General features: G+C 44.0%; 1 protein-coding gene across 6 annotated transcripts in view; it reads right to left on the bottom strand.

Annotated features, from left to right (window-relative positions):
* Positions 1-3151: 3151 nt before the first annotated feature.
* HDHD2 (haloacid dehalogenase like hydrolase domain containing 2) overlaps positions 3152-17729 on the bottom strand; it is a 34747-nt gene continuing 20169 nt past the window's right edge. For all 6 annotated transcript variants that reach the window (XM_044243037.1, XM_044243040.1, XM_044243035.1 and 3 more), the window contains 3 exons: positions 10588-10804; positions 8394-8457; positions 3152-4532 (listed from right to left, as the gene is read on the bottom strand). In XM_044243037.1, the coding sequence (XP_044098972.1) occupies positions 4429-4532; positions 8394-8457; positions 10588-10804 (385 nt within the window). In that variant the 3' untranslated portion in view covers positions 3152-4428. The remainder of the gene's footprint in view (positions 4533-8393; positions 8458-10587; positions 10805-17729) is intronic.

Genomic DNA, 17729 nt, shown 5'->3' with positions numbered 1-17729 from the left:
CTATTATTTAAAAAGTAGATCAGAAGTACATCTAAGTTTATAGGGATATATATAGGAACCTGGCCTATTTTCAGAGGGAAATGGAACTTCATCCAACATGCGGTACACTTTGTCCTAAAGCAGAAATCACAATGCCTGTAGGAACACAGAACACGTGGGTAAGTAAGCTGGGTGTAAGACAAGGAAGAGGAGGGGCTACGACGGAGGGTGAGACTACCTGAGCGACACAGCAGTGGTGCAGCTCCCACAACTTAGACACTGGGACCCAACACTGCCGATCTCCCAGTCTTCCTAGGAAAACCTGTAGTAACTGATCTGCATTTGAGATCTCCTGATACCCAGATATTGGCCACTAAGGCTAAGTATCTACGTTAGGATTCGTGGCCTGTCCCTGCATTTCATTCAGGTCATCATCAAAAGCCTGGTGGACTTCTACTTACCTACTGGACTGGACTCTACTTATCTAAAATAAGGCCCTCACTTGTTTCTCGTCCTTCATGGAGCCATACAGCTATTGTGTTACACAGTTGTGCCTACGTTTTATCGTCTTGTGCCCAAAATGTTAGCCCCAGGGCTGTGGTACTTTTATCACTGCCAGTGAAGGAAGCCAACATTCCTTACAATGGAGCACTGTGTCTGCTTCCCACGCAGGAAGGACTGTGGGACTATTCCAAAGCACTTAGTTCATTGCACTCGACCTCTTCTCTGAGAGCACTTACACGACACACCTTTTACTTTACCCATAGTTGGTGTTTCATAACTTGGTTTTCTCGGGCACACTAGCTGGTGAAACCAACAGGAGTTGAGATGGGTAGGACGTGAAGGTAGGCACTGAAGAGAGTAAGATATTCAAAATTGCTGGATTTTAACAGATACCGAACTTAAATGATAAATGATTTCGGTATTCTGGTGTCTTGTTCTGGTTGTCCCTTAAAGAGAGCAGCATGCTATGGGGTAGTCAGCCCTGACGGCTGGCATGACCCAGTCAGCCAAGGTCCTATGCATTCATGCCGGAGGAAAGTTTTTGGGACTACATCAAAGGAACCTGGTAACACAAAAGGGGCTTTACGCAAGCAACCACTGATATGAGAAAGGGATTCTGCTGTTCTGGCAAAGTGTTTCGGTGAAAGGGACTAGTGCACTTTAAAAAATTCCTTACTGGAGACGCCCAAGGATTTCAGTTTCATCCTACGTGAACCACCACTGGTCTCAAACCAGATGAACCCAACACATCCAGGTGTGTTTTTGACTTCCTGGTCCAACGTGGTACAGTACTTTTTAAACGTGGGGTTGAGAGGGAGGTGATGACAGCACCCTTCCAAGGGAGTTTCGGACATCCATGGCTGCGAGAGCTCAATGGCCCCGATCAGCTCCGACAGATGCAGAATGGTAGGCAGAATAGCTACAGCAAAACAAGCCAGTTTTGGAGGGAGAAGATTGAAGCAGTGGGGCAGCCACCGGTCTCTACCACTGGACTGGGTTCCGCCGCCTTCCACACCCAGCACACACCTGGCTTCTGGCAGATGCTAAGTCATCTTCTCCTGACACTGAGTGTTCCTTACTGCCCTTTCTAGTCCCAAAATGGCACTTGGTTCCTTTTCTGGGCCTAGGAGAGGATTATAGTAAAACTGATACAAACACTGCCCTCAAGATCATACCATTGGAGGAAAGCCCTTTAATGGGATGGCTGGAAAAACGAAGTCTTTTGGGGACTTCAGTTATTAAACCTGCTCCATGAGGCCCATGGCAGACCAACCAGCTATGCTGGGAATGTTTATAGTAACCTGGATCTAAAACCAGATTTTCATTTATCCTCATGAACCTCACTGTGGACAGGTCAATTAACAAGCCCTATATAATGCTTGTTAAAGAAATAAAACAAGAAACAAAGATTTTAATGGCCCAATACAGCCGAACTAATATGCAGGAAAGAAGCCACTTCCCTTGGCCCGGGACCTTATGCTCACGTGGTCTTAACCTCTTCCTGCCCGTTTGACTCCTGACACATCAGTGACGTCTACTTCTTTACTTTAGCTCTAACCTGTCTCTAAAGCATCAGATCGTTATTTCTGAGTGTCTAATGGGGCCTCCCCTACGGGTAACCAGTCTTCTCCTCCCTGCTCCCAGTTTTACCTTCTGACAGTAAATTCCTGTAGTCTTTACAGCTAGTTTGTATTGGTTCGAGAACCATCTGAGTAACCAACTAGCTTTGTTTCAGGAGATATAAGAAAGAATGAGCCACAGTCTTGTGTTAGGGAGAAGGGACACGTAAGGACCGAGGCCACAGTCCCATGTTCGGAGAGCAGGGACACAAGGGGACCGAGGCCACAGTCCTGTCTTGGGGGAGAAGGGACATGTGGGGACCAAGGCATCATCTAACAAGTGCTCATTCCACCTGCCGTCAGGCGGACACCACAGAGCAGGCCCTGGAGTGTTAAGAGCAGCTTGGACACTCTCCCTAGCTCCTCCACTAGTGAGGGTCCTCAGGGCAAAATCCTTTCCTTACACGTTCGATTATTTCCTAGCGTGGCACTTAGCACGTAGCAACCAGCAAACACTACTCAGTGGTGCTTGAGCCAAGGCATCCCTGAGCCGGGCGGCCAGGTACCCGGTCCCGGGCGCATGGAGCGCAGCCGTCAGCGCCAGGCAGCACGCTCCAGCCGCACGCCCGGCTGGCCATGCCTCTGCGTGCAACGGAGTAGCATCTCCTTTTCATGATCGGGAAGACCTCCCCCACTGAACTGACTGTGCAGATGAGTTCTATCAAGATTTATCAGATTATTTAGTGTGGACAGTGGCACTACGTCTGCCTCCTCATCGGCGCCGAAGACACGATGTGCTTCGAAGGTGCTGCAGAATGTGGTCCTCAGCATTTGGCTAATTCTACTCTCCGCACTTACTACGCTGGTCACACGTTGAACCCTCGTGACAAGCCTGCGTGGTGGGTGCCGTCACGGTGTCCATTTTACACACATAACTACAGAGCTAGGTAACTGCTAGCGAGGCCCCCAAACCCATGCTCTTGGCCATTCCACTCGTGGCTCCGATCGGTGGTGGCCGTTCCTATCATGCTATCCTTGGGACTCGAGGCTGTGTTAAGTACTAAGTCAGGGCATCTGCAAAAACAAGAACCGAGCGATCACCAAACCACCAGAAGGAGAGAGGGCTGCCATTTATTTAGCTCTGCTCCCTGCCATCCAAGACCAAGCTGATCTCTAAACAAGCATCAAAGCCCGAAGCTCATTAACATCAGCGCGTGCTTCAATAAGGTGAACACTACAATGATATACAATTACATGCTAATAATTCAATGCCCAAGAGCCCTGTAAAACAATTGCAAAGGCCCAGGATGATCACAGTATGCAAATGCACGAGGAAAATCATTACCTACTTAGGCCCCTTCATTTTGGTGGGTTTAACATGAGAAGAATAATCCAGGCTACAAGACGAGATTTCATTTTACAGCTGTAGTAACCAAGTACATAAAAGCTTGAATCTGTCCCAATAGCTTCTGAAAGATTTTTCCCATAGTGTCAGAGGCAAAAATAATGAAATCTTGCAAATGTACAGTTAATAGGACCCCGGTGGACACTAACTTCAAAAATGCATGGTCTATAAGACATTAAAGGCTTGATTTTAGTTTCTGCACTGTTCCTGTTAATAACAATGTCTAATTAAAACATCTGTAAAATACTGATAGTTTTAATTTTACATAAAATTTCCAAAACAACTGTTACACAGTATAATAGGCATCTGCAATGAATAGGTTATTAATGGAAATATTATTTTAAATTAAAATCAGGTTCTAAATTTAAATTAGTCATCTCTGGCTAATGAAGAGAAAAAGAAGTCACCCGTGCTGGGAATAATACGGTAGATAATCTAGTTTTCAACATCCGTTAAGGCAAATTCACTTGATCACTTGGGCTAAAGGACAATTTATTTTGCCGCTTCTGACTTGTACTCCACTTGGCACTTCTGACGGATTTCACAGTTGAACTCAATATTAAAACTACAGCCGAAATGCACTTTCCAACACATTATTTTATAATTTAAAAAAAATGCCATTCAATCTCCTTCACACTCGGAACACTCCCCCCTCCCGGCGGACCAGCGAGGAGGCAGCAGAGAACGTGATGCCCCACAGGAGGCTCTCCCTCCCAGCCCTGCCGGCCTGATGAATATTTTAAGAGGAATGGCATAAAATCTCGGCTTTCCCTTTCTCTGGGTCTCATCTTCTTTTACAAAATAAAACAAAAGGGATACACAAGGCGTAGTGGTTGCCTGCGATTCGATACCTTTCTTCCTAATTACTGCACAACAGAGGAGCACTGCTCCGCGCCGGTCTGGGCTGGCACGGACACAGGGAGGGATTCGTTCCGGACAACGAACACCTGCGTCTCCGGCTGCTTCTGACTGATGTAAAGATCACAGGAGATGCTGCAGAATGTGGTCCACGGCATGAGGGAAGCTCTCGCAAGTTAAGTAAGGAGGCGGATTAATTTTTTCTTCATCTGCTGCTCGGTATTTCCCTGAAATGAAAGGAGAGCCAGTGAACAAAGGCTACTGCTAGAAAGCCACATGCATCACGTCCCGTGAGCACCAGGGCCACCTCCGAAACACCCTGGCGAGTATTGGAGAATCAGGGGCTCCCCATCTCCCAAACCATCTCTTAGTAGAGCTTTTGGCTGCAATGAGGCAGTTCAAAGTAATATCACGTCCAGCATCTTCCCCTAGGACTCTGGTCCTTCATAATGGACAGTCGCAGGGACCAGGACACCTGACCGCTAAGGTTTCGTTCAGATCTCCACAGCTGGGGAAATCATTTTCTTCCCCACCAGCCCTAAAGATAGGAATGGAGACTGAAGCAATGCTCTTCAGTGGAAGCCAGGACAGGCCAGGGAGGAAGACTTATCAGCTCCCAAGAGAGACTGGAGACAGCATGTGCTGCCACCCAGGGACCCTGAGAGCACCCAGGGGTGGGGACAGAAAGAGACGAAGGCACACAGGCCTGGCTCATTAGGACAGCGTGCCCAGCAAGTGCACTGCCGCAGTCTCCCTGTGCTCTGGAATGTGGGACACGTAACCGAAGACCCCAGTACAGAGAGGAACCCTTCCACACAGTAGTCACGGGCAGCTTTACAAATGTTTAAGTCGGATGATGCATGGTCCCTATTTAAACACCCTTAATGGGTCCCAAGGCCCTTCAGAAAGAACCCAAATTCCTACCACTGCCCTTTGTCATGTGGCCCAGCACCCCTCCAACCTCAGCACGTGCTACCTTCACAAGACTGCAGTCCTAGACGGTACCTGGCTCTTTGAGGACTTCACTCCTGCTGTCCCCTTTGCTGGCAACAGTCTTCTCACCCCGCTCATCACCTCCCGCATGCTCGGGTCCAATTTCATATTCCCATTCCGGTTACTTCTTCTCCCTGCCTTTCCCCTAGCACCCTGTTCTTTGCCTCCACATTTACAATGCGTTGCAATTCATGTATTTATTTGCTTAAGGTCTGTCTCTCACCTAAGACTGTGAGTTCTCTCGGAGTAGGGACCATCTCTGTTATCTTCCCCAATGTATTCATTCCCAGCACCGAACATAATGACTAACACGAGGTGAGCACTCCACAATTTCTTTAAGAATGCAAAGAAGGAAGTGAGGGAGGAAGGAAGGCTGGAAGGAGGGAAGGAAGGAGGGAAAATGGGAGGAGGGAGGGAGAAGGAAGCGCGGAACACTGCTTCAGCTGAGGCCCTGGGGAACAAGGCCAAGTGCCCTGTAGCCACTGGGGCTACCTCTGCACTTTCCCCTTCTCTTGGCTCTCTCAGCCCTTTTCCATTGATCTCTCCCATTTAACCTTCTGCATTCTCCAGCACTCTCTGCCTGAATCCAGCTCCCCTAACAACAGACCCCCCCTTTCCTACAGTTCCCGCCATTCTCCATTCACTACCTCTTTATGAGGCTTTGCTCAATAAACAGAAAGCCTGAAAATCCTGCTCCACACCTCTGCGCTGCGGCGAAAATATTTTCTGCTTTGTCTTACTGACTGTGAATTCCCTATAGGACCCGAGCCAGCATCAAATGTACAAAGCGAACAAACACTGGCCTCATTCACCTCATCTAGGCACCTGTCCACGGTAGGGGCCACACAGAAACCTCTGCTGCTAGTTCTTCCTCAACCTTAAATTCCATTAAGTACAAACTCTTGCCACATTTCTACTTGGTCTCAAACAGAAGTCACTGACTACTCCTCTACCATACCACCTACTTCCCGGATCCAGTGGCCTAAGGGCGCATATGTGAAAGTCAAGTTTCTTAGCCACGGAGTTAAGGGCTTGCAGAATGCTCTTGCCATCTGGCCGTGCAAGTGGGGGCTTCTACAAAGTCCACACCGACACAGTGGCTTACAGACGTGGGTGGTAGCTCCAGCACCTCAAATGGCGGCTGGCATGCAGCAGGGGCTCACTGATGTGGGCCGCGTGAACGAAGCAGGACACCAGCATGCACGCCTGCCTCACTCACTGTGGCAGTCTATGCTCTCCCGGATGGATGAATTCCTGGAGGAGTACAGGAAGCCATTTCGAGAATATTACATCAAGAATGACCCCACCTTTTCTAGGTGACTGTTTTACATGCTAAGCAAATATATTCTGGGCAGGACTAGTCACAAATCTTTAATAACATCGTTGGGCAAATGCACACCAGGTGCCACTCACTGAGAAACAGAATTGCTCAAGACCATCCACAAGAAGCACTTTTTATGGGATAGATGAACACCTTTGTGATCATTTTCAATACTGGGGAGCCTAATACTTGTGCAAATGCATGGATTTCAAATTCACCAACAGAGCCAACCATTTTGTGTGCTTTTAGAACAGTGGGCTTACTTGGGCTTGTTTCTGACCAGACATGAACAGTACAAATGGGCCTGTTTTCCTGCACTGGACTTGCTGTTTACTGGCTATACATTTTCAGTTCGGTTGTGTTATGCTGCTGGCTTCTCTAAGACCAACTAGATGGCTCCGTGACAGGCTGACCACAACCAACTGCCAGTCAGGAAAGAAGGGACAACCAACAGAAGCCAGCCAAGACAGAGGAAGCAGGGCCCACAAGACACTGGCATAGCGGGTTTTCATACTTAGTATAAATCCTTAATGATGTGAATTAAGGAGAGAAAATGTTCATAGGGGTAACAGACAACAGGAGAAATAGTTATCTGGAGATTTCCTCAGTGACCAGGAAATAAAACAGTGAATGGCAGGAACTTGAAAATTAGCATACAGGGAGGGACCATGAGTGCGATGACTTTTCTGGATTTTTTCTTTCTGGGTACTTCCTCTTTTTTGCTTACATCAAAGGGCAGTCATGTTCGCAGGAGGCTGCTGAGCATTTTGAGAAGTATAAACAAACACCCTGTTCGCTCTGGAAAGATGAGTCCCAACTGCAAGGCTCGCAGGACTCCCTCCAGAATCCTGGCACAGCCTGTACTCCGTTCACACAGGGCCCTGCCAAATGCTGCTTCTTCAATGCTAGCTGTAGCTATGCTTTCCAGTTTCTACTTTTAAATTTAAAATAGCTTTTATGCAACCACATTTTCTTGAATATATGTCAGTTGGGAGTAAATGTACTTTTTCTAAAAAATGTCCATGCTGTGGCTCTTCTGAGACTTTGTTTAAATCTTCCTTCTTAGGAACAGCCTCTTAAATGGTTCTGCTAGCATTCTATGAACCTGGGCACTCTATGAAGTCCACTCACTGTGGACTGAGGCCAGGACCCAGCACACTACTGGGTCCTCTGTCATCATAATACCGTATTAGTTGAGTCCTCCCCAGGAAGTTCCTGTCTTAAGTTTATTCTGAAGGGCCACAAAGAGTATACCTACTTTGGGTATAGGAAATAATTCCTAAAACAGTAAGTAAAAGTTCTTTGTGTGATTTAAAAAAAAAAAAATACAAGTGTTAACAGAAAGTATCAGATCACTTAGCCCACAAGTTCCTAAGGAGACCAACTTTATCATCTTTTGCTGGCATCAAAAAAAAAAAAAAAAAAAAAAGATACTTTTGTAGAACATCCCCAAATCAGTCAACTTTGATCCATTCCAATGTGCTGATTTGTGTATCAAGAAAATCATATAAATAGTAATTGTCAACCAGCACAGTTATCTCTGGGTAAGTTTTAAAATAACCTCTGAATTCTCTCTGATCTTTCAATTTTTATGCAGCATGGGCCCTCCCACAATGTCTTTCCCTGAGATCCCGAGCCCCTTCTATTTTTGCTTTGAGGCAGAAAGGGAATTAAAGTGCCCAGTGGGCTTTGTCATTTCTGCAAAGACTGTTCTTTAAGCAACTGTGTGTTTTACCATCCTATTTGAGAGAAGCCTTATGCAGAAGATACATACCAGTTTTTACTAAGATACCCAGCATGCCGACATTCTGAGCCCCACCGACATCATCCCTGCAATCCTAGAAAAGGACAAAGAAAGCATTTAGTTCAAAAAAATACAAGAGAAAAGGGGCTAAATCCACATGGGACCCACTGACGAAGCATGCCATTTGGAGAGGGAAGTGCTGAAGAAGTGTAAGGTGTACAACAGAGTAGTAAGTCTAGTGACCAAGCACAGACAGCACATCTACAGTTCATGTTTTCCACATGCACATCCGTCTCCTGTTAAAACGGATCATGGGAAAAAGCCTCCTATTCATCTGGCAGCTCTGAAGGTGAATGATCCAACTGTAGACCGTGAATGGACGACCTCTGGAAGACGGCTCTGCTGCTGCCCATGTAACACACCACCCTTACTCTCCAGCCAGTTGTCCCTCGAAGGTAGAATCAAGCCAAATCAGAATACTGAGATTCTCTGAGATTTACTTCACACTTGGGGATAACAGGTCAGTTAGAGTAGGTAGCTCCTCTTTCCAATTCTTACCCAAGATAGAGATGAATACACTTGGTTGACTGTGATGATAAACACCAGGTAATAAAAATCCAAGGACTCAAAGAAATATCAAGAAAAACAACCCTTACGGCCCCTGGGTGGCTCGGTTGGTTAAGCATCCAAACTCTTGACTCCGGCCCCAGTTGTGATCTCAGGGCTGTGAGATCCAGCCCTCCATCAGGCTCCGCACTGAGTGTGGAACTTGCTGAGGATTGTCTTTCTCCCTTTCCCTCTGTACCTTACCACCCACCCCACCCCCCAAAAAAAGAAAAAAAAAAAAAAAGTCAACCCTGCCATCTTATATCTTTATAGGACTTTATAGACAGGATTCATTCAGACCATGTCTGAAGAAAAGTCTTTTCCTCAAAAATCGATAGCATTCAACAACAGACCTTGGGGATGAGTTTTAGAATATCAAAATCCTCATCCAAGGTCTAACTTGAAACCCTCCATTGCATCTAAACTTGCCCTAGTGAAGTAGCACTAGGGAGAGGGAGAGAATGAAGAAGGGAGGTGGGAAACAGTGGATAAGGGCAGGGAAGGAAAACCTGCCGTCTCTGGGGTAACAAGCAACCCTCCAGGCAGCTGAATGCTGCCATCACATGTCCTTCCCCCTTCCACCCTGTCCCCACACTGGTAACTCCCGGGATAAAGAATTCTGATGTCCCCACTTCTTCAAACATGTATTTGCCTGGAAAAGTCAGTTAAAGATCTGCCAAGAGGAAAAGATGTGACGAAGAGGTGGTTTCTCAAAGCAGCATCAGGTTTAGTGATTATCGTGTTCGGGTTCTGGTGAGCAAGGAAGGACGTGGACAGGAGATGAGGAGCACTGGGCTGTACCATCACAAGTGAGCCAGGCAAGGGATCCGTAGTTAGTTCTGGAGGAAGTACGGAGCCTTGAATTCTGCTTCTGGCTGGGCCACTCAGCTGCGGGAATTCAGGCGTGGAGCTTTACCTCTCTGGGCTCCAGCATCCCAGTCTATCAGATGATGAAGTGTGGAGCAGACAACCTCCACGGTCTTTCAGCCTAATGTGTTGACTTAAAATTGAAATATGATCCTTGCCCCTCTCCTTGACACAAGGTGGTGTGCTTTCTAGCTCTTTCCCCCTCACGGCACACGTAGACCTGTCCCCAGGACACTGGGGAAAACTGGCAAGGAGCGCCCAGCCAGAGGTCACTGGCCAGAGCTTCCAACCGTCAGGTCCAGCCCTACCACTCAGAGGGCCGAGGCAATCGATATCTGTAGCTATTTGTGGCACACTGACTGGGAAATTCTTCCATAAAGCATATACTAGGAAAAAAATCAATAATGGTAGAATTCTGTAGGTACACATTGCTCTCTACATACATAATATTCAAAAAACCTTAAGTCTGTGTAGAGGTTTTCTTCAAAAAGACATAAAGCATTTGACTGACTTGCATTTAATGGTCTTTTGATTGTATATACCACACCATGAACAATGTCAGAAGTAATCAGAATTTCAGCTCTTTACAAGAGTGTCGCTAACCAGCTATTGGCAAGTCTGTTTATAGGCACCCACTTACTACCACCTGATACCACAGCAAGAGTCTTTTTGTGTTTCAAAGCAGTGTGGCAAAGCTGGCTCTAGCCTGCAGACGGTAAGCTCTGGTCATTTCCTGGGCTTCTCTACTTACATCTCCTATCATGATGGCCTCCTCAGGTTCACAGCCAGTGCCCCGCAATGCTTCCAAAAAGAACGTCTTCTCTGGTTTTCCCACGACTGTGGCTTTGGTGTCTGTGGCATACTCCAGAGCTGTCACGAATGGTCCAGGCCCCAGGGCGAGGCCATCTTTCCTCTTGTAATACCTGGCTTTGTGGATTGCTATCAGAGGGGCCCCATCCAGGAGTAAGCTAGGGAGACGGAGAAAATGGAAAGTGGCTAAGAAAGCAAGGCTTTTATAACTGGAAAAGCATGTCAGGCTCACAAAGTGGTTTTATTCACACTCACGGAAACAAATAGTTTCTTATTAACTTTTAATGACTTGCTGTCTTCTAATGAATTCGTGAAGAACTGCTGGGAATTACACTCAGATACGCGAAAGAAAGGTGATAGATTATTAAATTTGGGATTGCTTCAACCTTTTACCTTTAGCGGTTTCAGACACTTTACGCAAATCACCAGGGAAAGAGAATGAAGAGAAGTAAAGCTAAATAAGACACTCGAGGGAAGAAGCTTAACTTAATGAGACAGGTTGTTTCAGCCTTCCCTAACGGCAAGCAGGAGGCTCTGGAGCCTTTTCCAACGGAGACAACTGTTGCCGCACGGACGGTCTTGCCAACGCCGGGAATACCTGCATTCCTCTTTCTCTACTCCAAGGTGTGAGTTTCTTCTTCAGTCAGAAATTCAGAAGACCATTTTACAAACGCTTTTTCTTGTAGGTTTACCTTTTCATTCTACCTTTGACTGCTTCAGGCCATCTTCCCTGAAGAACACACCAGTGAGGCTTAAGGGAAAGGCCATGCTGTCAAGTCCCTTCCTTTGTCCCAACATAGGACAAATGCCCGGAGACGGAGGGGAAGGGCAACCGGAGTCTGAGACCCAAACTCCACAGAGAACTAACCCCCATCCCCAAACACCTGCCGCCCGCCCCAACAGCGCCGCCCGCAGTCACAGGGCTGAAAACAGCCACACAACGCCCTCTCCTCTAATGGAATTCGGGACAGGATAGATTTCTTCAACTGCTTTTAACCAATGTAATAAATGATCTCACTGGCCTGATTTACTTTAAGTCATCTCCTTAGTTAAAATATTTAGTATGTCCATCGAGGAGGAATTCATCACATCTTACCCTTCACAATTATGAGTAATTAAGCGCTCAACTATGAAACTGCTAAATTATTCTTGTCAGTGGGCACAGAAATGCCTTCCTGCGGGAGATGCAGAATTCAGACATTTATGATTAAATATTTTATTAAGTAAAAACCAACAGTGGACTATTACAGGGCCTTATTGTTAGTTACTACGAATTGCTCACAGCACAGGATAGATCCTTCAAATGTATTCACTAACATTCATACAAATTAACTTCTTAAAGCAGATCCTAAAATCCAACTGTTAGGAAACCTGATAAAGCCAATATGTTGGCCTTAAAGAACCACTGCTGATAACAGTGAGATAATACTGGTTGATTTATCTAGCCCCACTTCTTGTCACCCCACCCCCCAATCCCATTTATTTGCTACTCTACCACGGAACTGGAATTCTTTATGCAACAGACCTCAAAATTGCTTTCCACTTATATAGCTAAACTAAAAATTCATTTGATTTAGCTTTGTTAATATTTTATTATATATTAACTGGGGATAAGACTTATCAGCTTGATTGATGTGTGTACTTTAATTCCCAGGCAGTACTTTAGTGCCTTCCCTGGAAGGGCTGAAACTGCGGGTTGCTCCACATTTCTCTAAATGGGAACAGGTTCTCCATGAGGCTGGAGAGGATAGACATCTCTCAGGGAAGTGGTTCCTGCTTCTACCTTCCTTCTGTGCACAATATGGGCTTTACCGAATCTTTGAAAAGCCAAGCCATATTCAGGATGGACTGAAAGATAAACGTGTTCTAGAACACAGATTAGAAGATCTTTTATAGAACATTTTTAAAAATATCAAAAATAGACACCCCAATACTTGGGAGTATTTTTACACTTCCTAGACAGGGCCGCAAAGGGTCAGTTGCTTTTGTTATAACAAAGAACGCATTAGCAGGAAGTCTGACAATTTTCTGTCTGTATCTCACTATAAAACCACTGAGGTTCAAGAAATAAGGGGAGGGAAAAGGCACAAAGAAGGCCTGATTCAAATATCTCTGGCTGCAAGTCCCATGTAGGCAAAGTAAAAAACCTGTAACATGCCCTAGCCAAGCAGGGCCACAATACAGAAATCTTAGGCAGAGCAGTGAGAGGAAAGCTAAGGGGATAGCTCACATTTACAGCTACAAACCACTGCTGAAAGGGACCTCAAGGAACATCAGGTCCAACATGCCCTGCCGTTGGATGAAGAGATCATCCAGACATGCTGGCCATGATCGACTGCACCACCAAGGAGAACTATAGCCCAGAGAACATCTGAAAACCAATCTAGTCCTCTTCCAAATGCACTATACTGTCTTTCTAAATAACTTTTCTAGGAAAACAATCAACTTTTCATCATTTCCATGGAAGATGGAGCATATGGAAATGAAATCACATGGCAGCTTAAATGATTGTCAGACCTTTCCTATATGTCCAACATCAAACTAGGGAGTCCCTTCCTTTCTGCCCCCCCCCCAAAACCATGCCCCAATCTCTCCCATTGCAATATATTCACCCAGGTCCTCAAACCAGACACCTAGGAGCCATCCTTGACCTCTCCCTTTCACCCATCCCCCTTCACCCCTACTCATTAACATATCCAGTAATTTCCAATTCCAAAACAAAAATTAAAATATCTCAAAACTGTCTTCCTCCTCTCCTGAACTTCTGCAACGGTCTCCCAACCAACCTTCCTGCTTTCTATTCTTGCTCCATTCTTCCAAGCCATTGTACAGGCAATATGGGAGTTTTAAAAGTACAGATGGGATCACATCCCTCCCCTACTCAGAAGCCCTCAACAACTTCTCACTGCAAATAGTATAAAACCCGAAGTCCTCACCGCAACCTACATCTCCGGTCTTAAGTCACCTTCTCAGTCGATGGTCATGTGCCAGATACAGCAGTGTCTTCCAACTTCTTAAAAACCATGCCACTCCCTTGTGCTCCAGACCACACCTCCTGACACAGCTCCCCATGGTTTTCACACGGCTGTCTTCTGCTCATTCATCAGGTCTCAGCTTCAACATCAGCACAACGAAGAAGCATTTCCAGCCTTCACATGTAAAGTGGACTTCTTCCTCGCCTCTGATCTCTTCTCGCATCACCCTTTTCCCTTTGTATCACTTTCCATAGTTCACCATTCTTACTCAACTGTGATTGGTCTGTCTTCCTCACCAGAATATAATTTCCACTATGCCCATCAGTTTTACTCATTGCTGTTATCTCTGACGTCCAAAACACAAACAAAAAAAACACTGGCACTTCTCCCCAAATGTTTACTGAATTAATGGATGAAGCTCCGTCTGTCTTGGTCCTGATACATGACATGAGGAGTAATACTTACATTCCGAGGACTAGAGAGGATCTATGCAAACCTTTTCAGACAGTATATGTCTGACAATAATGGCAATTATTATTCTTCATAAATACAGAAGTATGGGAACCATGCTACTTAAAATAGCTAAGAGCAAATCACTTCATATTTGTGGGCCTTATCAAACAAAGAGGCTGAAACAGATCAAAGCTTTTTCAGTCTCAGCATGGCTGATATTCTGGGCTGGAAAATGCATTGTTGTGGTGCCTATCCTATATGCAAAGGACGTTTAGCAGCACCCCTGGTATCTCCCCACTGGATGACAGCAGCAGCCTCTTACCCAGTTGTAACAACCAAAAATGTCTCCGGACATTACCAAATGTCCCCTGGGAAGCAAAAGTGCCCCTGGTTAAGAACCATTAAACTGGATGACTACCAAAGCCTTGACACTCAATACATTTGTGAGAAACACAACTACCAAAAGCCCGAATTAAAATGATAGTAAATCATGAACCATATCAAAGGAAAATCTCACTAACAACGAGCTGTACTGCTACATGCAACAACTTGATTAATCTCAAAAACAGACAAATATGCTACAATTATATGATTTCATTCATATGAAGACCAAGAACCGGCAACATTGACAGCAATCATAGTGGTGACTGTAAGGAAGGCGTAGTGTTGACTGGGATAGGGAGCCTTCTAGGGTGCTGTAGATGTTCTGGTCCTTGATCAGAGTGGGGGTTACACAGGTATACCTAAGTGTAAAATTTCACTGAGTCATATACTGACAATTTGTATACCCTGCCATGCATGTTATACATCAAATCAAAAAAATCAGTAATAATATATTTATGTGACTTACTCACTGGAAGCTTTTATTTGGAGTAGCAAGAGCTGCCTTGACCATAAAAGAATCTCCCCATTGATTAAAAAGTAAGAGTTGTTTAGTGGCCAATAATCAACTCAATTCTGTATTCTGATTTTCAGACTGGCATATTGAGTTGTCCTCCTGCATATACTAATGGAATGCTTTATATAACTCAAGTTCTTAAGTCTTAAACAATTTCTTACTTACAAAGTGTTTTATTTTTATAGTCTGGACTTCAATTTTAAAAACTGCATCATAGTCAGCCCTTTCAAAAGAGAAAAAGCCCAGAGAAATGATTTTTACTTTAAGCCCTGCTGCCACACTGTTCTGGAATTCCTCATGCCCGGGGCTCTGAACACCCAGAAGAAGTTCAGGAGTTCCTGTCCAAATGCACTAATAACCGAGGCCATTACTGTTGATTTTTTCTTCCCTTTCTAAGGAACTGAATATACTGGAGTAATCAAAACATTTTATTTTTTCTTAAGGAGATAGGGAAAAGAAAGCAATTCAACACTGAACAGAAACCATCCATGGTGATAAGGATCTCCTCCCAAAACCAAAACCCCCTAATTTTTGCACACCTCTAAGACTTTGGGAGGACTCCTGTACCTGGCAACAATTATAGAAAAGAAGTCACTAACAAAGTTTCAAAACATTATTACTAAGCACACTTCATCTCTGCATTTAATTGTGAAAGTTTTGGTATCATTTACCTTGTTATAATGATATTTTAAGAAGTTCCTCTAGAAGCTACAGGTAAGCTGCTCTTTTTTCCTAAGCTGCTCTTAGGGAAAAAAAAAAAAAAAAAAAAAAAGCCAAAAATTACAACTTTTCCTAGGTTAAGCAATTCTCTGTAGTTTTCCTCCCAAATCCTTTTGACCCAGCAATATATATTTCTGAAAACAATCTTAAGGAATAAATATAAATACTATTTAAAGAAACGTGCTTTCATTTTTCAAAAACTAACTTCAAAATCCTGGAAACAGCCAATAGGATATGTATTGTACTTTTTAAAGTGGAATATGCTGTGGCAATCAAATGTGTTTTGGAGGACTAGTAACACAGATAAACATGCACAAAAGGGGAGTTAACCAGTGAACCCAGAGTATACATACATTCTCATTTTTATCTGGCATTTATGGACATAGAAACAAATGAGCTACGTGCTAGCATATTAACTGGGGCTCTCTTTACGTAGCAGGATTACAAGTAATTTTATTTATTCTCTTCCTTTTTGAGCATTTAAACTTATCCACATTGAAGAATTTTGAAAATTACTTTTACGCTGATTTTTTTTTTTTTAGTCTTGTGACTAAGTTAAGTGATCTGTTATTAAGTGATCTGTTTGCCCAGCAGCCTTTCTCCTAATAGAGATCATCAGGCTTAATTATAATTGGTCCATTACTAAAATGCTTAAGCTTTAGGTTTCTTACTCAGGTCAGCAGATGAAAAGAGACCTTGCCACAAGCAAGTACTACAGCTGTGCAAATGAATGTACTACCAGGGGATAAAACAGAACACGCACAAAATACTACTACGTGTTGTGTAAGGATACCTGCCGTATGCGGTAAGTGCAAAGAAATATATGACAATGATCAACACAGAATTCATGACCGTGATTACTTCTGGGTCTTAGGTGGTAAAATCAGGAACGCACACGCAGGGGCTATCAAATGTGCTGACAGTTTGTATTTCTTAAACTGACTGACAGGCATATGAGTGTTCCTTATATTACACTTTGTATCTTTCAGTGTTAGATAGAAGAGGAAAAGCCATCCATGGTTCTTAGCATTTGAATGTCTTCTAGAACCCAAACCCAAGTCATTTCTGTTCCCTATAGCTGGTTCTTATCCTTCCCCAAAATCAATTCTTTAAATTCAGGTTTTTCATTTTCATTCAGACATTTAAGACACATTTGAAGACAGACTGTACTACATATGTGTGTGTGTGTATGTGTTTGGAGCTTACATACATTTACGTATGGGTTTACATATGGGTTTATGAATGGGTTTACCCATTCAAAACACAGTAAATAAGAGGCAGTGTAATGTGGAAGGTTGATGTGTCTGCCTCAGGGTGATATGCCCCAAAGCTGTTATTCAAGGCAGCGATGCAACGGGGTTTAAAATCCAATGTTTATTCTCATTATCAACCTGAATAGTAATTTAACTAATCGGTGGTTTATTTGAGATGTCTATATTTGCCACACACAATCCAAACAGCTGTAGTCATTGGTTGGAAGGCACAGTCTCTGTGGAGACATCAATATGCAAAGAAGGGCAAGACCTAAAATCCTTCTGTTAATTCTCCACCCAGCTGTTAAGTGCATTTGTGAAATTAGAGTTGACCTATAAGTGCACTGTAATGCTTTAAAATGTAGTGTTTAAAAAAATCAATATGGTTAGGGAAGTGTACTAATTAGACAGCATCCGAGCAATTACAAAGTCAGTATTATGTCAACATACATTTTTATTACCCAGAGTCTAGTATTCATCTAAGACAGAGACCTCCCAACTTCCTATTAAATATGTCCTTCCCAAATTACCAACTAAAATCAATCAATACCCTCTCCTTGAATTCTGTGGTTAAAGAAATGGATAAAAGATAGTGGGTTAAGTTCAAAAGTAAGAAATCATAGCAAAAAAAAAAAAAAGAAAGAAATCATAGCAGATTCTCCATTTTACATGAAAACTGATTTTGGCATAGCGGTAAACCTTACTTAAGGAGCAGCTAGATAATCTACCCCCTTCCCCCCCACCCAAGAAACTAAAGGAGGATAACTGAAGTAGGTGAAGCAAG

Source organism: Neovison vison, chromosome 3, assembly GCF_020171115.1.
Source record: "Neovison vison isolate M4711 chromosome 3, ASM_NN_V1, whole genome shotgun sequence".
Classification (NCBI taxonomy): domain Eukaryota; kingdom Metazoa; phylum Chordata; class Mammalia; order Carnivora; family Mustelidae; genus Neogale; species Neogale vison.
Note: the sequence above shows the minus strand (reverse complement) of the source record. Positions and strands in the feature narration are given on the sequence as shown.